We start from the raw sequence: 24,013 nt of genomic DNA, 5'->3' as shown, positions 1-24,013 counted from the left end.
AATTTTATGGTTGAGGGGTCACCCCAACATGAGGGACTGTATTAAGGGGTCACGGCATTAGTAAGGTTGAGGAGCCCTGGTTTAGAACAATCACAGCTACATAGTGTAATGGGTCTTTTTCTAAGAAACCATTTCTACCAGCTCTGTTACTACTCAATATGTTTGCTGTAATGTTAGCTCATCTAATGCTGTCACTGTTTTTTGACAGGTTCGCAAGAGTCCGATAGCTCTCAGTCTGCCAAAAAAGACATGTTGGCTGCCTTGAAATCCAGACAAGAAGCTCTGGAGGAGACACTGCGCCAGCGCCTGGAGGAGCTAAAGAAGCTGTGTCTCCGAGAAGCGGTAGGTGGCAAAGGTTTTTAGAATGTGGAAAAAAGCTGAAACGGTGCAGAAATTGGAAATCTGACTGAGTTTCTGTTTGTGAAAGTGAAGGCTCAATTAACCTCCAAGCACCTCCTAAAGTTGATAATAGGACTAAATTCTTAACAGAAATTCAGAAACGTTTCCCTCCAATTGTCTGTTTCTGTAGTGTCATTCTGGCCATTGCGAGGAAAAAGGAACATTTCAAATCTAAATATAACAACTGATTATAAGGAGACACTGTTGATACATGTTTTTATTGGTTCGGTATGGTTTTTATATTATACTAGCTGTCCCCTGCCACGCGTTGCTGTGGCCCAGTCTGTTGATCTGGAAAATAAAGTAATGAAGAAGTGTTGGTTTCTAATGTATGTAATTCCTTTATGCTTGTGGGTAAACAGTATTTCTTGCTGTTTCTTTGTCAGTGTTGATGTGGAGAGCGTCTGGTTTGCCCATCCTGGAACATGCAACATATCATAGTCGTTCTTTAAGGGTCCCTTTCAAATCTATCATACTATCTCTCTCTCTCTGTGTGAATCATATCTATCTATATCTATGGCTGGATGGCTCTTTGTCAGGAGGGCTTTGATTACGTTTTCTTGACCTGCTGAAGGGAGTTGGACTGGATGGCCTTAAGTATTTTCTGATGGTCATGGGAGTTCTGTGTGGGAACTTTGCCCCAATTCTGTCATTGGTGGGGTTCAGAATGCTCTGATTGTAGGTGAACTATAAATCCCAGTAACTACAACTCGCAAATGTCAAGGTGTATTTCCCCCAAACTCCATCTGTGTTCATATTTCTACGTATTTAGTACTTGTGCCAAATTTGGTCCAGATCCATCATTGTTTGAGTCCACAGTGCTCTCTGGATGTAGGTGAACTACAACTCCCAAACTCAAGGTCAATGCCCACCAAACCCTTCCAGTGTGTTCTGTTGGTCATGGAAGTCCTGTATGCCGTGTTTGGTTGAATTCCATCATTGGTGGAGTTCAGGATGCTCTTTGATTGTAGGTGAACTATAAATCCCAGCAACTACAACTCCCAAATGTCAAGGTCTATTTCCCTTAAGCTCCATCTGTGTTCATATTTGGGCATATGGAATATTTGTGCCAAGTTTGGTCCAGATCCATCATTGTTTAAATCCACAGTGCTCTCTGGATGTGGCTGAATTATAATTCCCAAACTCAAGGTCAATGTCCACCAAACCCTCCAGTTTTTTCTGTTGGTCATGGGAGCCCTGTGTACTAAGTTTGGCTCAATTCCATCATTGGTGGAGTTCAGAATGCTCTTTGATTGTAGGTAAACTATAAATCCCAGCAATGACAATTCCCAAATAATAAAATCATAATTTTTTGAGTGATGGTCACTCCTTGTGTTGTGAGACATTTTGTTGCCAAATGTGGTGTGATTTCGTTCATTGGTTCTTTTGTTTTTAAGGTACTCATTATGTACAGAGCATTATATATATATATATATAGTGGTTTACAGTCGGCAACAATTCGATGCCCCAATACCATAAAATACAATTAAAAATATTTACCCCATATATATATATATATATATATATATCACACACACATATATATACATATATATATGGGGTAAATATTTTTAATTGTATTTTATGGTATTGGGGCATCGGATTGTTGCCGACTGTAAACCACCTTGAGTCGCCTTTGGGCTAAGAAAGGCAATATACAAATATGGGAAATAAATTCTTAGATTTCTGAATTTCCACATCACAGATAAAATGCTTCTTTTGCACTAGACAGCTGCAGGTCCTGACCGCAAATGGGATCATCAAAAATTTGGCTACAGTAAAAAAAAAAAATTCTGGATGCCACAGCTGTTTTTAAACATTTTCATGAACCGTCTTTCGCTGTAAATAAGAAAATTGCACAATAAATATCAATTAATAAAAACATTTTCATGAATCTGTTAACATTAACATGCAGTGTTTACAGTGGACTTTTCAGGAAATGCTTCGGCTGTATTTCATATAAAGGAAAACCAGTGGGTTTAGTATGCCTTGCAAATGATGATTTATTATCAATAAATGTTTGATGTTATACCTATAACAGCGCTCCTTGCAGTCGTGCTGGCCACATGACCTAGGAGGTGTCTATGGACAACGCCGGCTCTTCAGCTTAGAAATGGAGTTGAGCACCACACCCCAGAGTCGGACACGACTGCACTTAATACCAGGGGAAAACCTTTACCTTTACCGATACCTATTTTATGTACTTATATACTTGGCCAGGGACATGAAAGATATTATCAGGCAGAAAGAAGTCATGAGAGGAAAAGTTTAAGAAGCCCTGCATTAGATTGATGTAACACATCACAATTTCGTATTTATCTCCTCTGATTCCTCACCCATCCTTAAGGCAGATGCACGACAGGAAACTATTAAGAGAATATGGACAATTGTCTTTCTGTTTGGACTGTGTGTCATTGTTTTGTATAGGGAAAGCAACAAAGGTTTGATAAACCCCCAGGTTTACAAAAATACTTCCCAATAAAGAACAAAAATAAAGGATTGTAAAACACCCCATTTTGGACAGCCTTTCAGAAAGGAAATCTTGGTTTGTAGTACTGAAAACCACACATAAAAGAGTTCTCCTTTTATGCTAGAAGAAGACATCTCATGTGGCAGCCAAGAAAGTTTCAGTGCCAAAGAATACTTGAAATGGATTAATTTTTGACATTGTTGGTATAAGCTTTAGTCATGCCTCTACAAGAAAAGCAGGATGGCAGGGTGCTATAAAGATGAGATCTTTTTATGATGATATGTTTTCAGTTGCAGATATTTTTTAACATTGGGGTGTTAATTTAAGTTGCCTTTGATTCAATTGAGTTAATGCGAACATAAATCAGTTTTGATTTATGAAACAGCAAAGCCCTGCCTGGAGTCATCATACGTGCCAGGTGATATTTGTATAAAATTGCTTAAATTGCACATTCCCAACGTCATTGCTTTATAGTAATGGACAAAACTTATTTAAACAGACATATGGAAAATAGATTTAATTTGGTTTGTCTATTATTATTATTATTATTATTTGAAACACAACAAGTCTGCTGGCTGTTGTATTGAATCACACGTCGGACACTTCCCAAGTGTCTACGACTGTGTAATGTATCGGCGAATAATGTGTGCAGATCCCAGTAAGGTGGCCTTCTGCAGATGGTAAGTTTGTCAGCGCCGATTGTGTTTAAGTGCAGGCCTAGGTTTTTAGGCACTGCACCCAGTGTGCCAATCACCACTGGGATCACCTTTACTGGCTTGTGCCAGACTCTTTGCAGTTCAATCTTTAAATCCTCGTATCATGTCAGCTTTTCCAGTTGTTTCTCTGCAATCCTGCTGTCACCTGGGATTGCAACATCAACAATCCATACTTGGTTTTTCAACACAATTGTGAGGTCAGGAGTATTGTGCTTTAAAACTCACTCTGTCTGAATCCAGAAGTCCCAGAGTAGGTTGATGTGTTCATTCTCTGTAACATTTTCCAGCTTGTGATCCCACCAGTTCTTTGTCGCAGGCAGATGGTATATGTGGCACAAGTTCCAATGAAGCAACGATGTTATGCCTCTGCTTGTAGTCTGTCTGTGCGATCTTCTTGCAGCAGCTGTGGATGTGATCTATTGTTTCATCTGCTTCCTTGCAGAGTCTACATTTGGTATCTGTTGTCGACTTTTCAATTCTGGCTTTGATGGCATTGGTCTGAATGGCTTGTCCTTATATTATTATTATTATTATTATTATTATTATTATTATTATTATTATTATTATTATCTTTATATCCAAGTCAATGATGGCAGTTAAGAACAACAACAAAATCTTGGGGAAAGGGACAAATTGCTTCACACAGGAATTTTTTTAGCCATTAATCATTCGATTAATCAAATCTTGCTCATGCATTTTCAATCAGATCATTGAAGACACAAAACCTTCAATTTTCAAATAGAAATTGATACTTTTATGAAGCTGGATTCTGTACCCACTGTAGTATTCTATTTTCTTGTAGATTTAGCATTTGTTGTTGGTTTTAAAAATGTTCCTCTGCTTTTTTTTGTCCTGAACTCTACCCAAATAAGAAATGACATGGAAATCAGTTTTTCAACAACGGTTTTAAACTGAAATATTTGACGTGTTGAAACTTATGTGAAACTTCTATTTCTTTCAGAGGTTATAAAGAACAGTTTGTGTATGTGTATGCCTCCAAGTACCTGTCAACTTAGCCACATTTCTATAGTTTTGCTTAAAATGTGTCTATGTGCATGTAAGAAACTTCATGCTCTCAGCCTCTCCCTTCAGCCTCCCATAAATCAGTATTTGCTTAGTTTCCTAGGGGAAATGCTGCCTTATAATGAGGCTGACAGACTGAGAAAAGAAATGAGTTAAAAGCCTGGGGGTAACCACACTGAGTGTGACCCAAACAAATTTGCAACAGTGGCATCGGATTTCTGCAGGGTTTGGTTACTTAGTAGTTCCGCTGAAATTTCAGAAGCAAGTTGCTAACATTCTTTGTTTTAATGGGATGAAGATGGTCGCTCAGTCCGTTGCTCTTTTTTAAAGAAAAGACAACAAATTGACCTGGAGTGGACCTTGGACTTTGGATTTTAGTTTTAACAGACGTGTTTTAAATCAATTGTTTAATTACTGTTTTTAATATTTTAAGGTATTGCTGATTGTTGATTGTTTTTATGACATTTGGCATCCTATGGCTTTGACTCAGAGCAATGGGTTCCAAGTTCCACCCGCCTGTGGAACTCGCTTCCCACCGAAGTAAGATCGGCTTTGTCCCTCCTGTCATTTAGGAAAAAATTGAAGTTGTGGTTCTGGGACCAGGCTTTTGGACAACAGACATAGATAGTACTTTGGATGTGGAATTGACTGGAATGGTGATACGGCTTTTAATACTGTTTTTACTGTTTTAATGAATGTGTTATTAATTTGTTTAAATTGTTATTATATTGCTCTGTCATATGTATCGGCATCAAAATGCTGCCTAATGTAAGCCGTCCTGAATCCCCCTTCGGGGGTTGAGAAGGAATGGGATAGAAATGTTGGAAATAATAAATAAATAAATGACAGGAGAGGAGATTCCACTTAAACATTACGAAGAACTTCCTGACTGTAAGAGCTTTTCAGCAGTGGAACTCCCTGCTATGGGGTGTGGTGGAAGCTCCTTCCTTGGAGGCTTTTAAACAGAGACTGGATGGCCATCTATCAGAGGTACTTGGATTGTGCTTTTCCTGCAGATCAGGGGGTTGGACTAGATGGCCCACGTGGTCTCTTCCAACTCTATTATTCTATTATTCAGAGTCCATTTTTTTTGCACAAAATCTTGTGGTTTGCATGCCAACAGCAACATGTATTTGCTTATGATTTCCCTTCAGAGTAAACTTCAGGTTCAGAAACACCAGGAGGCTCTTCTCTCCTGCAGATAAGGAGTGTGCCTACCTATTCAGTTAGAACAGGGGTCCTCAAACCTTTTAAACAGAGGGCCAGGTCACAGTCTCTCAAACTGTGAATAAATAGTCAAGCTTGAGATGGAGAATGACCCAGGAACGGCCAAGACGATGAAACGGATGAGGATTGGAACGAGAGGATATAGCTCTTTTTTTGTCTAAATGCACTTAATTGTTTTTGCTTTTTGAATGTATGTATTGATGGCATCGAATTTTGCCGATATGTAGACCGCCCTGAGTCGCCTGCGGGCTGATATGGGCAGGATATAAATAATGTAAATAAATAAATAGACTGTTGGAGGGCCAGATTATAATTTGAAAAAAAACATGAATGAATTCCTATGCACAGTGCACATATCTTATTTGTAGTACAAAAACACTTTAAAACAATACAGTAATTAAAATGAAGAACAATTTTAACAAATATAAACTATTAGTATTTCAGTGGGAAGTGTGGGCCTGCTTTTGGCTGAAGAGATGGGATTGTTGTTGTTGTTGTGTGCTTTCAAGTAGTTTCAGACATAGGTTGACCATGAGCAAGGGCCGGGTAAATGACCTTGGCGGGCCGTATCTGGCCCTCAGGCCGTAGTTTGAGGACCCCTGAGTTAGAAATATGAATCTGCCATGTTCCCAGAAGCCTTGGTAAATAGGAGCTTTGCTCACAGTGGATGTGCCTGTGGTCTGCATTCACTGAAGTCACCTAGTGGATTTCATATACATGTGTCTATATAAGTCTGCATTATCTGTGTATTTTGATAGGTTTCCATTTGGCAGACTAGCAATCCAGCACAGTATCTAATTTGTGTTTAAATGCTTAGTCTAAGCAGTAAAAAGGCCTTGACCTCCTCTCTGGATAATCTAGGAAGAGGAAAGGAGTGAAAATGTTCTGTTGAGCTGAGCGGAGGGCTATGTGGAACCTCACTTGTCAGTACACATTAGGGTCAATCACCATTATGTGGTTTTTGTAGATTTGGGATTGGAATCTCTTAATGCTAGTGTTGTAGGAAGGATACAAAGCCTCTTTTCAACTTTGGGGAAAAGTTTTTTTTGCACACGCGTAGGGCTTTTCCCTACCACAGTGCCATCATGGTAGCATTCAAATGTCTTTACATCCCTGTGTAAACCAGCTGTCCTGCACATGCCATCAAAACCCTTTCAGTTTAGCATGGCATAATTAAGCATAAATTCAAAGTCTTCTATGAACCCAAAATTGCCTTTATTTTAATTGAATGAGTATATAGCACGTGAATATAAAAAGGTATTGTTTTATTAGAAGTAGTAGTAGTAGTACATCAACTACTATTACTGCAAAATCTTTAGAGTCAATAATTCAGCCAACCTTTTTCAAATTACTAGTGTATTTACTCAAGTCTAATGCACCATCAAATCTAATGCGCATCTTAATTTTCAATACTCTGAAACTCAAAAAGGTATTTACCATATTATGCAAATCTAATGTGCACCCTAATTTTCGTTTTTAAAAATGTGAGCATTAGATTCGAGTAAATACAGTATTTAGATTTAGATAGTAGGCATGTGCAAGCCATTAAAAATAATTCTAAAGTACTTACAGAACTGGGGTGCTAAAGTGTTTCTAATGTTTTGAAGGTGATAATTTTGGAATGCTAACAACACTTACGAAACTTACAGGGACTTCTGAAAAAATGCACATACCTACTAGATAGTGCTACCAAATAACTGGTATTTTACAGAGTAACAAAAAAAAACTACAAGACTTTCCTGTTGAAAAAATAAAATTTTGATCTAAATTTAAGGAAATGATTGGGCGACACAATGAAAGGGAGTAAAGGAAGACAGAGCCATGGCTAAGGGGATGGATACAAGTACGTATAGTTGTGCATTTTTAGGGATTGTTTCACATGGAGGTGAGAACAAGTGGGTTAATTCCTATACTTAGAGAATGGCATTGTTGTGAACGCAGAAATGAAGGAAGTGAGGAATTAGGATGGAAGAATTTTGAAGCTGGATTTCCAAAGAAAATGTTCACCACCATCATTATGACTTCAATGAATGTATCTCAGAAAGCTGATGAGTTTACTGTGTTAGTCATTTTAGTATCTCAGCAATTCAGTGCAGTTTCACTAAATATGAAATCAGTGTATTGAAAATCAATTTGAATATTTGTCAGTCAGTCAAAGAGCAAAGACTGTATTTATGCTATGCTGTTACTTGTATAAGATCCACTTGGTGCATATAATTATTCTCACACAGCTAACTTCTAGTGTTTTACATATGTTTTCAGGAACTTACAGGAAAGTTGCCAAGAGAATACCCCCTCGACCCAGGGGAAGAGCCCCCAATGGTGCGAAGAAGAATAGGTACTTCCTTTAAACTGGATGAACAGAAACTCCTGCCAAAAGGAGAGGTAAGGGATCTACCTGCTTGTCTGTCAGTCTATCAGATGTCTCGACCCAATTTTATATTGCCAGTACTAAAACAATGTATAGTAAAGTGTTTAATTTAAAATTATGATTAAAAACAAAGCTGCATTAGCCAGGAAAAGTTTGTTTAAAAAGGAAGGTTGTCAACCAATCTCATCTGGAAGGGCATTCTATAGGAAGGAAGTCAGATCATGTTCAGGAGGAACAGATCCAGTCCTCTTCTATGTTTCTTTTGGGGCATCATTTTATGCCAGGATCTGGAATCAATTGTTATCATTGGGTGCCTTTAGTTCACTTATCTGCATCCATGATTACACAACCATTTTTTTGGTGGGATGTGGTCCCCTTTGCTGAGCTATGGGACCATGTTTGGGATGTCTTACTCCTCGTGTTTGCACCCACCTCTTGTAATTGTTGTGTAGATGGTAATAGGTTGTTTGTAGTGATGCCATTAGAGCTTAAATGTCTCAGCTGAGTATAATTGTTGTTTGGGGACTCTGGTGTTTCTCGTGGATTTTGTGTCATGTTGATCCCAGGATTCCCTAAATTTGAGGAATCCTGATTGTTTCGGGCAACTTGTTGGGAGGATTCATCAGGTTCTTGGCTCTCAGCTTGGGAGACTCTGATCTGATCGTTTTTTAGATAAGGAGAGATTTTCATCTGGCCCTTAGGATTCTTTTTCCTCTTTCCGGGTGGCATTTATGCCTTTAATACCTTTAATCATTTTGCCCAAAGTCCTTTTTCTTTTCCTTGGTCTTTGTTCAAGGGTGGAGGATTCTGTGAGGTGAACTATGGCCTGCACCTCTTGTTTCGAGTCCTTACAGGAGTTGGACCTAAGGGCTAGAGGGCCTTCCTTCCCATTGATGCTAGAGTATTGAGATGATTCTGAGGTCGTCTCCGGCATCAGCTCTTGGTTGCACTCCTCATTTATTTTCAACTGTTCTTCGGTTCTTGTTATCGGTGATTTTGGATGATTATCGGAGGCAGATATCGACCTCTGTGTGAGCTCCTGGTGCGTTGTCAATGGAGGTTGAAGGGATTCAGTTTGAGCGGAAGGGCCATTTGTTGCTGTTTGACCTTTTTTGGAATGAGAGTTTTTCAGGAGGGGTTTGGCACCGCATCTCTTTAAAGGACCTTTTCACAATGATTCCATGGGAGCATCTAAGGTGGTCTCTTATTTTTAATATATTTTGAGTAAGAAATTCATCTTGGAAGGTGATAACTGCCCTTTTATAAAAGCTGTCACTGGGCAGCCAGAATGGTGGCAGAATATCCTTTGGCTTTAATTCTCTCTGTAAGATGCTGCTAAGAGATGTCAGAATCCTATTTTTACTGAAATTTCTGAAAATGAAAACTTAGATCATCAGCTTGTTTGTGTCTGAAACTGACTAATCTGTTTCTACAAATCTTTGATTCCCACCCAGAAATCAGTCGTTTTGTTTTGTTTTCCCTTTACATTTCTTGTGGTTTGTGTTGATCTGAATACATGTAAGTTGGCTCATATTTGATCAGTCATTGCCTTCTCTTCTTACGTACACCATGAATGGAATTATTTCATTTTATGTAAAAACAAGTCCAGGTCCAAACTAGGAGGAACGGACTTTGGTTCAGCAGAGATCCAAATTTAAGTCTCCAGAGTTTGATCCACTATCCTGGATCATGCATCCAAATGAAAACAGAAAATCTAAATTCTAAATCTCTGTCATCTGGGTCAACCGTTATTAAATTGGATATTTTACTGGATGTTTTCAGCTCATAATATATATTTTTTCCAATTTGCTTACCAATAGCAAAAGGAAAGTAAAATGGGCAAGGATAAATCTGTTCACACCCAGTAGCATGGATATCATAGCTTCTATTGTTTACCTGTGATTGCAGACCAAAGGCACTGTACTCTCCCATACCTTCCTAAACAATGAAAGCCTCATTCTAACCCAGTCTGACTCTAAGAAAAGTTGATTTTTATTTCTCTAAGTTAGACTGGGTGTGTTTGTTTTACAGTGTCCTCCTTTATGTAGGTGCTGTGCTCTATAAAAACAACCATGTAACACCCAAAAGGCAGGGCTAGAATTCTCACAAAGCCCTCATTGTCAAAATTTACTTGACTTAAATCTGTGAATTGGTGTATGCAAGCATGTGTGTATGAGGGCTAATTTTTCTCAATGTTTGTATGCTGTTGTGGGTCGTAGTTGGTGTAGTTCAGAGAGCCAAACAAAAGGTGGGGAGAGAAGGAAGACGTGTTTTAACATGGCCATATATTCAGTAAAATAGTGAGGGTGGGTTTCTTTGAAAGTGAGAATGCTAGAAAAGAATTCAATGCCTTACAGCAGGGGTCCTCAAAATAAGGCCCGGGGGCCTGATACAGCCCTCCAAGGTCATTTACCTGGCCCTCGCTCAGGGTCAGCCTCAGTCTGAAACTACTTAAAAGCACACAACAATAACAATCCTATCTCATCAGCCAAAAGCAGGCTCACACTTCTCACTGAAATACTAATAAGCTTATATTTGTTAAAATTGTTCTTCATTTTAATTATTATATTGCTTTTAAGTGTTTTTTTCACTGCCAATAAGATATGTGCAGTGTGCATAGGAATTCATTCATGTATTTTTCAAATTATAATCCAGCCCTCCAACAGTTTGAGGGACTGTGACCTGGCCCTCCGTTTTAAAAAAGTTTGAGGACCCCTGCTTTACAGGGTCAGAAATTATGTAGTTCTTTTTTGTTGAACTTCAACATCCAGAAGCCCTAGGCAGTGCTGATGCTATGAATAATTTTTAAACATTAAAAGGGTTCTTTTATTCTGTTTTTAGTGAGACAGAGTATATCAGGCACTTTACAGAGACACCCCCCCCCCCGATGCTAAGCTAACTGCTAAGCTACTGAACTTGCTGACCAAAAGGTTGGCGGTTTGAACCCAGGGAGCAGGGGGTAAGCTCCTGCTGTTAATCCCAGCTTCTGCCAACCTAGCAGTTTAAAAACATGCAAATGTGAGTAGATCAATAGGTACTGCTTTAGCAGGAAGTTAATGGCATTCATAGAATCATAGAATCAAAGAGTTGGAAGAGACTTCATGGACCATCCAGTCCAACCCCCTGCCAAGAAGCAGGAATATTGCATTCAAATCACCCCTGCAGGTGGCCATCCATGCTGTCATGCCGGCCACATGACCTTGGAGGTGTCTACAGACAACAGTGGCTCTTCAGCCTAGAAATGGAGATGAGCACTCCAACATATACCTCTTTCAAAGAGGCAAATGTACAGACTGCATTTCTGCAGTCTGCCACACTTTTGAAAAGTAAAAAAGACCTCTTATATAGCATTTTTTTGCTGCTGTTTTTCCAGATTGATTAACTTATTAACCAGCTAAAACATGCTGACTCCATCAGTTTTGGACAGATGTTGGTTTTCCTTCTTAACGGAAGGAACCATTGTGTTGACTTCCTTAACTTAAAGAATCATTGTCTTTGACTATGTAAACATGTTGTTTTTAACCACGGTTCAACAGGTCAACAATGTCAGCAGTTCTCATCAGCAACTTTTAAATCACAGTTCAGCAATTCATGAATTCTTCACCTCCTTTTGCAGTTTTTCATCATTCAGTTTTGGCCTCAAACTTACTCCAATCATCCAATTTCATTCAATCCTCACATCGTATTTATCACACTGAGAAATGCTGGGAGTTACAATTCAACAACATAAGAGCCTCCAGTGGCACAGTGAATTAAACCCCTGTGCTGACAGGTCGCAGGTTCGAATCTGGGGAGAGGCGGATGAGCTCCCTCTATCAGCTCTAGCTCCTCATGTGGGGACATGAGAGAAGCCTCCCACTAGAATGATAAAACATCAAAAACATCCAGGCATCCCCTGGGCAACGTCCTTCCAGACAGTCAATTTTCTCACACCAGAAGCGACTTGCAGTTTCTCAAGTCGCTCCTGGCATGACAAAAAAATTCAACAACATTTAGATGCTGCACAATTTTCTAACATGCTCAACAGTGTATGACTAGGTAGTTAGAATATTTGCAGAGTTGTCTTGAATAAAATTTCCTAACATTGCTTGATCCAATCAGCTCCCCCAAAATATGCTTTCACCAGGAAATTACCACAGAATGCCAAATGAAAGACATAAAATACACACAAACCATTTTAAACATTGTCCTTGACTGAATCACAGAAGCCACCAGATTTTGAATCACCTCTGCCACTTGCAGGGGGCTTCACTCATCATTTGGTCTTAAACCGAAGCTGGAAAGGAAGTTCTTATGAATATGGAAACATTGAATGTGAAAGATGGCTGTTTGCCTAAAGCATCTTCCTGAATGTATAGCTGCTTGGAGTTGAACGCTTGCAACATTTCGGCCTCTGTGACTTGCACCATGCTTCATCTCCATAAAAATTGAAATGTTCCTGGATAAATATGGGAGGGTTTTTTGTTTTGTTTTGTTTGTTTTTGTTTTGTTTTTGCTTCTAAGATGCTTCTTCTAAGGTGCACTGGTTATATGAGGGATTTTCCTATTTCTCCCTCACAACACATTTTTAAATTAGGGAAAATGTAAGATGGTAAATGCCATCCATCCAACCAGATATTTAAAGTCACGTAAGACTCCAGCACTGTCTGCTGAACTTTATTAACATACTAGCTTGGGGACCCAGCGCTTCCCAGGTTATTTGAGAAAGGAATTGTATATCAAGGTTGGTCTTTATCAGTTATTTATATGGCTCGCAGTGGTCTCAGGAAGTTAGTGAAGGCACTGTGAGTCCCATCATCTGTGGTCCATCCTCCTCCAAACTGTACCAGGATGGAGAGTGGGTCATGGGAGGTCTGTGTGCCAAGTTTGGTCTTGATCGGTCATTGGATAAGGGTTGCAGCAGTCTTGGGAAGTGAATGGAGGTACTTGAAGTCCCATCATCCATAGTCTGTTCTCCCCCAAACCTCACCAAAATGTTGAGTTGGCCATGGGGGCTCTCTGTGCCAAGTTTGGTCTTTATTGGTATTTGGATGAGTGTCGCTGTGGTTTCAAGAAGTGAGTGAAGATACTGCAAATCCAATCAACCATCGGCCGTCCTCCTCCAAACAACACTGGGATGTAGAGTGGGTCATGGGGGCTCTGTGTGCCAAGTTTGGTCTCAATCGGTCATTAGATGAGGGTTGCAGCAGTCTTGGGAAGTGAATGGAGGTACTTGAAGTGCCATCATCCATGGTCTGTCCTCCTCGAAAGTGCACCAGGATGTAGAGTGGGTCATGGGGGCTCTGTGTGCCAAGTTTGGTCTTGATCAGTCATCAGGCGGGGATTGGGGGTGATTGACCTTGGATCTGGGAGTCGCACTGCGCTCTTATCCAGAGGGCATTGAACCAAGCCAACGCTGAATATGGACTAAACTTGGCACATAGAGCCAAAGTGCCCAACTGTGCAAAGAGGCAGGGATTGGGGAATGATTGCCCTTTTTCAAATGGGAGTTGTTGTTTACCTGGATCCAGAGAGTCCCAGAAGGCAGCCGATGGGCTCGACGCACTCCACTCCCAGCCACAAGTGTGGTGAGACTTCAATGCACAGGTGTGAAGGCCTGCCGAGTGCACTGGTGCAAAGGCCTATTGCGGCCTCTGAATGGTCTGTGGTGCAGTGCCATTCTCTTTGGCGCCTGGGCTGTTGATGCACTCCCTTCCTCTCCCGGCACTGGAGGATGAAACCAGGGGCACCGAAAAGGAAAGACAGTGTGTCAAGGGCCCAGACGCAGACAAGGACACCACCATGCCATGTACCAGTAAGGCCTTCTCGCGGACCACTGTGGGAAAAGCCCCCCCCCCCCCCCCCCCCGGCTACATGCAAGTAAGTTGAGGGCAAGTTTGGGGACGAGAATTATGGATTTTTGTAGAATTCACGGATCAGCTGAGATTCACTTTGAGGAGTTAGGGGACATCACCACTGTTTTGACACCCAGAAATTTAGAAATTCCTTTCAGAGAGTAGGACAGTTCCTTTTGTCATGAGAGTTAAGATGCCGTATCAGTCCCTTAGTTTTTGAAGCTTTATTTGTTATTGAGTTCTCTGCCTTTGCAGAGGAGAGAGAGCGCAAACAGTGCGGGTGAGCAGAACCTAAGGCTTAAAACTTCCTGTGCCGAACCTTTAATAAATTCACTGTTGACAGACCTTGTGAAATCTTCAAAGCCTAGCCTTTAAAATATAATGTGAATAGAATAGTAATTATAGATTGAAAGTAGTGCTGATTCATCACTCACGGCGAGGGAAGTTTTTAAGCTAAGGTATCTTGAAGGATTACTGCAAAAAGCCTTCTTATCTTGAAGAGAGATTAACTCAGTTTTTTTAGTGTGAATATGCAGGTAAATGGAGATAAGACTTCTCTCTGCATATTTTTATAAAGGTCAATTCTTAGCATTCAATCCCATTCTAGCCTTCTTCTATCCCATTCTAGTCTTATTTTAAGTTCAGTGTGTAAGGAGGGGGCTATATAGTGGGCCAATGTCTGAAGCTGAGAGCCTCCTCTATCCACGAAGCTTCTAAATGTGGTCAGGAATGGCTCCAAAGTGGTTTTCCACATGCACCTTGTAACTGCAATGTGGGGAATTTGCTTCCCTCCTAATATAACAACAATTAAAACAATAAATATAACATTAATTAAAACAATAAAAACAGTATTAACCGCCGTATCACCATTCCAGTCAAATTCCATATCCAAAGTGCTATTTATGCCTGTTGTCCAAAAGCCTAGTCCCAGAACCATAATTTCAATTTCTTCCTAAAAGACAGGAGGGATGAAGCCCATCTTACCTCATTGGGAAGCAAGTTCCACAGGCAGGGGCTACAGCCGAGAAGGCCCTGTCTCTTGTCCCCGCCACAAGTCTTTGCGACACTGGCGGGAGCGAGAACAGGGTCTTAAACTGCATGACGGGATGTAGTGGGAAATGCGTTCAGGCATGTAAGCTGGGCCAGAACCGTATAGAGCTTTATAGGTCAAAAGCATAGTCCCAAAATGTAATTCATTATTCAGCATGTTAAACAATGCATTGAACCATTAAAATTGATGGGATTTGAAGTATCCTATGTTAAGTTTTATTCTTAGGAAAATTATACCAATCATGCAGATTGGTGGAGGCATTTCAGAAAATTGGGAAGCCCACTTGAACATATTGAAATCTGAATCCAAACCATTGTAATTAATGGTTAAAAAATATGATAAAAGAAAGACCAAAAAACATAAATATCCAAGGCTCATCTTAGACTTTACTAGACTGGTACAGAATTCTCTTGTTGAATTCCTTACAGGTTGTTTTAGCAGCAGCAATGAGATGGCTAATGTTGTTCTCTTCTTTGCCAGCACTGAGGATGCATTTGTAGGAACGAACCACAAACATGACTAATTTCTGAAGTAGTACAGAACTTGCCAGTGCCTCCACTCACTATGAAGAGTCTAAACAGAATGTTTAAACCAATCCCTTTTTATTATTTACTGTATGCGGGTAATTTCACAGCTGGTAGGCCGGAGGTTTAGCACAGCTGGTAAATCATCCGAGCCGAGCGGAGAAGTTTCACTCCCTTTTCCTCCCAGTCTTAGGATAGGCAGGGGCAGATTTGGCAGAGCCGGGGAGAAGCACAAAGTTTACGTAGGTCAGCTAGATTGAGAGAAATGCAAACAAAAACTTCAGGCGTGTCTCGCAATAGATTTCTTGGCCTTAAGTATGCCTGGCCTGAATGCAGCTTCAGACCAGGTATCGTTCCAGATTCATGTGCAAGCTTTTGCAGGTCTCCTGATTCAAGTGGCCTTGTTCCTCTGAGGTTTTCTAGTTGTTCCAAGTACGGTTATTGGATTGCTAACAGGTTCCAGGATTCAGCAGTTTTGCTGTGGGTTTTATGATCTTGTTTATGGACATTTCTTGTTGCTGATTTTTACTGTGACTTTTTACCTTTGCATATTTCCTCTATTTTGTATTCATCTTTCATCAATAAAAAAGGATTGTTTTCCTGAAGTCAAGTGTGGTGGATTGTTGTCTGAGGGTCCAGTTTCCTACTCTGGGTTGCAACAACAAGACCAGGCTACTTGAGCTGAAATTGTTCTAGTAATTCTGTTTCAATGTGTTATATTTCTTTCACGTAGCTATATCTAAAGATACTAGCTGAATTTGCCAGCTGTCAGTCAAGTGCCTCTGCTTTGCACCAAAGAGGTGCAGATTAATACATTGACAGTTAAATTATGTTTCTTGTTCGACAGGAAGCTGAGCTGGAACGCTTGGAGAGGGAATTTGCCATTCAGTCGCAGATCACTGAAGCTGCTCGACGCCTAGCCAGCGACCCCAATGTCAGCAAGAAGCTGAAGAAACAAAGGAAAACCTCCTACCTTAATGCACTGAAAAAGCTTCAGGAGATTGAAAATGCCATCAATGAGTATCGCATCAAATCTGGAAAGAAGCCAACGCAAAGAGCTTCCCTGATTATAGATGGTAAACAGGATTGAAATGTTATTGTACTAATACCTTATTGGTAGTCTGATGAGAACGTTGGTGGCTTGCCAGCAGAAGACTTTGCTTCTTATTTAAATGATTTCTGGAACACTCACACAAAGGTTTCTAGAAGCATCCGAATCTAAATCTTGTGCAGATGACATACTTTTTAGTTGATACATCATGTACAAATCCCACCTAAGACATTGCTGCTTATATGTCCTGCTTCTGGGTTTCATTGAAGCTGGGCTGGCTGCTGTTGGAAACAGGGTGCTAAACTGTAAAAATACCTTAATCTGACCCAGCAGAACTCTTTCTTCCATTTACAGTTTCTCATGTGTTTGCCATGCTTAGGTTTTGCGCTTAACTACGCAACCATAGTGATCCTTCTATGTGTCTTCTCTTCACAGATGGAAATATTGCCAGTGAGGATAGTTCCCTCTCGGATGCTCTAGTTTTGGAGGATGGTATGTTAAATTTGTGGAACATAGCAATCCATATTATCGTATATCAGTACAAGCACTATAAAAATGAAGGCTGTGTTACAGCAAGAATGACGGAGCCCCCGGTGGCACAGTGGGTTAAACCTCTGTGCCGGCAGGACTGAAGACCTACAGGTTGCAGCTTCGAATCCGGGGAGAGGCGGATGAGCTCCCTCTGTCAGCTCCAGCTCCTCATGTGGGGACAAGCCTCCCACAAGGATGATAAAAACATCAAAATCATCCCTGGGCAATGTCCTTGCAGACGACCAATTCTCTCATACCAGAAGTGACTTACAGTTTCTCAAGTTGCTCCTGACACGATTAAAAAAGCAAGAATGACAAAATTCTATTATTTATTTATTTATTTATTTATTTATTTAGTACACTTGTATACCGCTAATATCTCAGCCTAGAACGGCGACTCATTGCGGTTTACAACAATAAAACAACAATATTCCGAGTAAAAAATATAAAAACACATATATATACAATACACAGTATTGGGCCACCAATACTATTAGAACTATGTACTGTTTCCTGTTGGCTTCAGTGGGGAATGTTTAAAGACATCTTTTTCATTTCCAATTAAAATTGCTGGAATATGTATGTAGATTAAGTTCCATTCACCTTCCATGTAACTGACCTCAACAAATATGCTATTACTTCAGCTCTCTTTCACCCTTCTTTTATTTATCTATTTATTTACAGCTTTTATATTCCACCCTTCTCACCCCGCAGGGGACTCAGGGCGGATTACAGTGTACACATATATGGCAAACATTCAATGCCAATTTTGACATACAACATATACAGACATAGACAGAGGCTATTTAACTTTTTCTGGCCGCCGGGGAGCTGTCGCTTTCATCGTCCATCTGCGACACTGATGAAGTACTTCCGCATTCCCCGCATGCTTCCCCTCTGGAATGCTTTGCTGGAGTCTTCTTTATGGCCTCATAAATCAGTTAATTTAGCCTCCCTACACTTTTAAGGTGGTACCTTGTTTTCCTACTTGACAGATGCAACTGTCTTTCGGGTTGCAAAGGTCAACAACAGGCTACACATAATTGGTTGGAAACCCACTCCAACCCGGGCTGGCATCGAACTCATGACCTTTTGGTCAGAGTGATCTTAATGCAGCTGACACTCAGCCTGCTGCGCCACAATCTTTATCTCAACATGTTAATTTTTTTAGCCATAAGCCTATTATTAGGGACTGTGGCTCAGCTGGTTGGGAGTCATCTGCATTAAGATCACTACTGACCGAAAGGTCATGAGTTCGAAGCCAGCCCTGGTCAGAGTGAGATTCCGACCAATTTGTGTAACTTGCTGTCAACCTTTGCAGCCCAAAAGACAATTGCATCTGTCAAATAGGAAATATGCGTACCACTGATGCGGGGAGGCTAATTTAACTAATTTACAAGGCCATAAAAATCTCCAAAAAGCATGCAAAGAATGAGGAAGTACTTCATCAGTGTCCCAAATGGATGGTGAAGCAATAGCTCCCCTGGTGGCCAGAATATCCTCATGAAAAGGTGGAATGTTAAATAGCCTCTGTGTCTGTCTATATATGTTGTGTGTCTATGGCAGGGATCCTCAAACTTTTTAAACAAAGGGCCAGGTCACAATCCCTCAAACTGTTGGAGGGCGGGATTATAATTGAAAAAAACATGAATGAATTCCTATGCACACTGCACATATCTTATTTGAAGTGCAAAAACACTTTAAAAACAATACAATAATTAAAATGAATAACAATTTCAACAAATATAAACTTATTAGTATTTCAATGGGAAGTGTGTGCCTGTTTTTGGCTGATGAGATGGGATTGTAGTTATTATTGTATGCTTTCAAGTCATTTCAGACTTAGGTTGACCCTGAACGAGGGCCGGGTAAATGACCTTGGAGGGCCGCATCTGGCCCCCGGACCTTAGTTTGAGGACCCCTAGCAGGGGTGGCTCAACCTATTACGCAAAGTAAGCATTCGCGGTATAGTTGATTTTGCCCGGGCCGCGCTCTTGGGGGAAAATAGACCTTGACATATGCGAGTTGTAGTTACTGGGATGTATAGTTCACCTACAATCAAAGAGCATTCTGTACTCCACCAATGATGGAATTGAACCAAATATGGCACACAGAACTCCCATGACGAACAGAAAATATATATCAGTGATTGGTTGGTGGGGGGGGGGGGGGGGGCGCCAAAATATTGTTTGCTTACCATTGAAAATTACCTAGGGCCGCCTCTGACCCCTGGTCTATGGCATTGAATGTTTGCCATGTATATGTACATTGTAATCTGCCCCGAGTCCCCTGTGAGTTGAGAAGGGCAGAATATAAATACTATAAATATTTTTTGTGTGTGTCAGGAAACTGCAAGTCACTTCTGGCGTGAGAGAATTGGCCATCTGCAAGGACGTTGCCCAGGGGACACCCGGATGTTTTTGATGTTTTACCATCCTTTTTGGGAGGCTTCTCTCATGTCCCTGCATGGGGAGCTGGAGCCAACAGAGGGAGCTCATCCGCGCTCTCCCTGGTTTCGAACCAGTCCTGCCAGCACAGGGTTTTAACCCACTGCTCCACCGGGGGCTCAATTAATTAATTAATTAATTAAATTATTATTATTAATTATATCCCCTTTTTTCTCTCTTAATAAAGAGACTCAGCTTCTTAGACGTGGACCTCCCACATAATAAATGGTACTATATTTTAAATAATCAAGGTAATTTGTGTTTTCTCTTCCAATTTCAGAAGACTCTCAGGTTACCAGCACAATATCCCCTTTACAGTCCCCTCACAAAGGCCTCCCTCCACGCCCGCCCTTGCATAACAGGCCACCCCCTCCCCAGTCACTGGAGGGCCTCCGGCAGATGCACTACCACAGGAATGACTATGACAAGTCCCCTATCAAGCCGAAGATGTGGAGTGAGTCATCCTTGGACGAACCTTACGAGAAGGTCAAGAAGCGCTCTTCACACAGCCATTCCAGGTAAGCCAGGAAAAGATTGTGACGTTCAGTTTCAAAAAGCAACTAGGCCATTGTATTACATTTCTAACAGAACAAAACAAACAAACAGATTTAAAAAAAAACACAAATTTTGCAAACTTGGTAGTTGATTAAATGTCACTTGGAGTGCCTCTGGTGTTGCCGCAAGAAGGTCCTCCATTGTGCATGTAGCAGGACTCATGTTGCATTGCAGCAGGTGGTCTGTAGTTTGCTCTTCTCCACACTCGCATGTTGTGGATTCCACTTTGTAGCCCCATTTCTTGAAGTTGGCTCTGCATCTCGTGGTGCCAGAGCGCAGTCTGTTCAGTGCCTTCCAAGTTGCCCAGTTTTCTGTGTGCCCAGGGGGGAGTCTCTCATTGGGTATCAGCCATTGATTGAGGCTCTGGGTTTTAGCCTGCCACTTTTGGACTCTTGCTTGCTGAGGTGTTTCAGCAAGTGTCTCTGTAGATCTTAGAAAACTATTTCTTGATTTAAGTCGTTGGTGTGCTGGCTGATGCCCAAACAAGGGATGAGCTGGAGATGTCTCTGCCTTGGTCCTTTCACTATTGGCTGCTACTTCACGGCGGATGTCAGGTGGTGCAATACCGGCTAAACAGTGTAATTTCTCCAGTGGTGTAGGGCGCAGACACCCCGTGATAATGCGGCATGCCTCATTAAGAGCCACATCCAGTGTTTTAGTGTGATGAGATGTGTTCCACACTGGCCATGCATACTCAGTAGTAGAGTAGCATAGCGCAAGGGTGGATGTCTTCACTGTGTCTGGTTGTGATCCCCAGGTTGTGCCAGTCAGCTTTCGTATGATATTGTTTCTAGCACCCACTTTTTGCTTGATGTTCAGCCAGTGCTTTATCTTGGTGAACTGGTTTTATATTATTTTATCTTATTTTATATTTATCCAGTTATTTATTATGTTTAAATGGTTTTATTGTTAGCATTGAATCCTTGCTGTGAACGTCTATGGAGGTTAGAGAAGAACGGTATACAAAAGTTTTAAATAAATAAATACATAAATATAAAGTAAGCCCTGCTGGGACAGAGTAAATATTAAGAATTGTTAATGCTGACTAAGAAGCTTGTCAAAAACAAAATAAGATCGAAATGCAAATTCAGGATGAAGCGGGATTGCTCCTTGAGCACCACATTGCCTTTTGTTTCCAGCAGTCACAAGCGGTTCCCCAGCACAGGGAGCTGTGCAGAAGGTGGAGGGAGCAACTCTCTGCAAAACAGCCCCATTAGGAATCTTCCCCATTGGAACTCCCAGTCCAGCATGCCGTCAACGCCAGACCTACGGGTACGCAGTCCACATTATGTGCATTCCACTAGGTAAGTCCTTCCACTCCACGGTTTTAGCCGTTTGTTTCCCATTATAGATATGAAGTCTCACATCCCCATTGCTTTGTGCTTCCAATTCATCAAGTGATCTAGGAGTCAAAGAAAAGCAATCACACAGCAGGGAAGTCTTCTCGCCATTATTTTCCCATGTTGCTGCTACATGCAGTTTAATGCTAGTTGGTTATATATTTAATATCTGCACAATTTAAAACTAGATAAGAGGAAGAGCTTTGCGTAAGACTATGTGTAGTATTAGGGCACTGCAATTACTGTTCTTGTTTTTTCTGTTATCACTTCTTTTTATGGGATCAAATAGTTTAGGCCTGTTTGATGTTATGGAAGGCTAGAAGAAGAAAAATGATTTTCTTTGTTTTATAAGGTGGACTATTTCTTGTGGCTTATTATTTTTTGCCTGCCCCCTGGAAGAAGCAGTTCAGATGTTTAATAATAATAATAATAATAATAATAATAATACTTTATTTGTACCCCGCTACCATCTCCCCAAGGAGGCGCAGTGGGTTAAAGCACTGAGCTGCTGAGCTTGTTGATCGAAAGGTCGCAGGTTCGATTCCGGGGAGTGGCGTGAGCTTCCACTGTCAGCCCTAGCTTATACCAACCTAGCAGTTCGAAAACATGCAGATGTGAGTAGATCAATAGGTACCGCTCCGGTGGGAAGGTAACGGCGCTCCATGCAGTCATGCCAGCCACATGACCTTGGAGGTGTCTACGGACAACGCTGGCTCTTCGGCTTAGAAATGGAGATGAGCACCACACCCCAGAGTCAGACATGACTGGATTTAATGTCAGGGGACTACCTTTACCTTTACCATCTCCCCAAGGGACTCAGTGCGGCTTACATTATTATTATTATTATTATTATTATTATTATTATTATTATTATTAACATTATTTATACCCCGCTAACATCTCCCGAAGGACTCGGTGCGGCTTACAAAAGGCCAAGGCCCTCAATAAAACAACAGCATAACAAATACAACAATAAAACTCATAAAGCAAAACAATAAACCTTAAAGCAATAACAATAAAACATTAAAACAATAACACCATGATGCATTTAAAACTAAAGGCCGGGCCAAATGTAATGAATAAAATTTAAAAGTGCTGGACATGACAGGTGAAATGTAAAGGATTTTAGAGGTAGGTGTGATGTGCAGACAATCTTATATCTCTAATAAAGTGCATTTGGGACATGAAGCTTGGAGTTTCCTATTCTGGAAAGGCACACTGGAACAGCCAGGTCTTCAAGCTCTTCCTAAAGACTGCCAATGTTGGGGCTTGTCTGATGTCCTTGGGGAGAGAGTTCCAGAGTCGGGGGCTACCACAGAGAAGGCCCTGTCCCTCGTCCCCACCAAATGCGCTTGTGACGCAGGTGGGATCGTGAGCAGGGCCTCTCCAGATGATCAGAGGAATCGTGTGGGTTCATATACGGAGATGTGGTCCCGCAGGTAGGCGGGTCCCAAACCGTTTAGGGCTTTGTAGGTGAGCACCTGTACCTTGAATTGGGCCAAGCCCACAGTACATCAATAAACATAGGCGATAACAAATAATCAATACAAAACAGTTAAAATAAAGCTCCTAAACCAAAAATCTATATAAATAAAAATGTAATGTTCGTTTGTGGGATTAACAGAACTCAAAAACCACTGGACAAATTGACACCAAATTTGGCCACAAGACACCTAACAACCCAATGTATGTCCTTCACTCAAAAAATTGATTTTGTCATTTGGGAGTTGTAGTTGCTGGGATTTATAGTTCACCTACAATCAAAGAACATTCTGAACCCCACTAATGATGGAATTGAACCAAACTGGGCACACAGTTCTCCCATGACCAACAGAAAATACTGGAAGGGTTTGGTGGGCAGTGTCCTTTGGTTTTAGAGTTGTAGTTCACCTACATCCAGAGATCACTGTGGAGTCAAACAATGATGGATCTGGACCAAACTTGGCACACATATTCAATATGCCCAAATATGAACACAGATGGAGTTTGGGGAAAATAGACCTTGACATTTGGGATTTGTAGTCACTGGGATTCACAGTTCACCTACAATCAAAGAGCATTCTGAACCCCACGAACGACAGAATCGGGGCAAACTTCCCACACAGAACCCTCATGACCAACAGAAAATACTAAAGGCCATCCAGTCCAACTCCCTTCATCAGGGCAAGAAAATGTAATCAAAGCTCTCCTGACAAAGAGCCACCAGTCATAGATATAGATAGATAGATATGATTCACACACACACAGATATAGTATCATAGATTTGAAAGGGACTCCTAAAGAAGGACAATTATATGTTGCATGTTCCAGGGTGGGCAAACCAGACAATCTCCACATCAACACTGACAAAGAAACAGCAAGAAATACTGTTTACCCACAAGCACAAAGAAATTACATATATCAGAAACCAACACTTTCTCATTATTTTCCGGATCAACACACTGGGCCACAGCAACACGTGGCAGGGGACGGCT

At 41.0% G+C, this 24,013-nt stretch overlaps 1 protein-coding gene across 6 annotated transcripts in view; it reads left to right on the top strand.

Annotated features, from left to right (window-relative positions):
* Nucleotides 1-24,013, top strand: part of FRMD4A (FERM domain containing 4A) — a 511,564-nt gene that overhangs the window by 473,358 nt on the left and 14,193 nt on the right. For all 6 annotated transcript variants that reach the window (XM_067468889.1, XM_067468893.1, XM_067468890.1 and 3 more), the window contains 6 exons: nt 209-342; nt 8,098-8,220; nt 16,463-16,691; nt 17,102-17,158; nt 19,925-20,162; nt 21,339-21,503. In XM_067468889.1, coding sequence (XP_067324990.1) covers nt 209-342; nt 8,098-8,220; nt 16,463-16,691; nt 17,102-17,158; nt 19,925-20,162; nt 21,339-21,503 — 946 coding nt within the window. The remainder of the gene's footprint in view (nt 1-208; nt 343-8,097; nt 8,221-16,462; nt 16,692-17,101; nt 17,159-19,924; nt 20,163-21,338; nt 21,504-24,013) is intronic.

Source organism: Anolis sagrei, chromosome 5 (assembly GCF_037176765.1).
Source record: "Anolis sagrei isolate rAnoSag1 chromosome 5, rAnoSag1.mat, whole genome shotgun sequence".
NCBI classification, from domain to species: domain Eukaryota; kingdom Metazoa; phylum Chordata; class Lepidosauria; order Squamata; family Dactyloidae; genus Anolis; species Anolis sagrei.
Note: the sequence above shows the minus strand (reverse complement) of the source record. Positions and strands in the feature narration are given on the sequence as shown.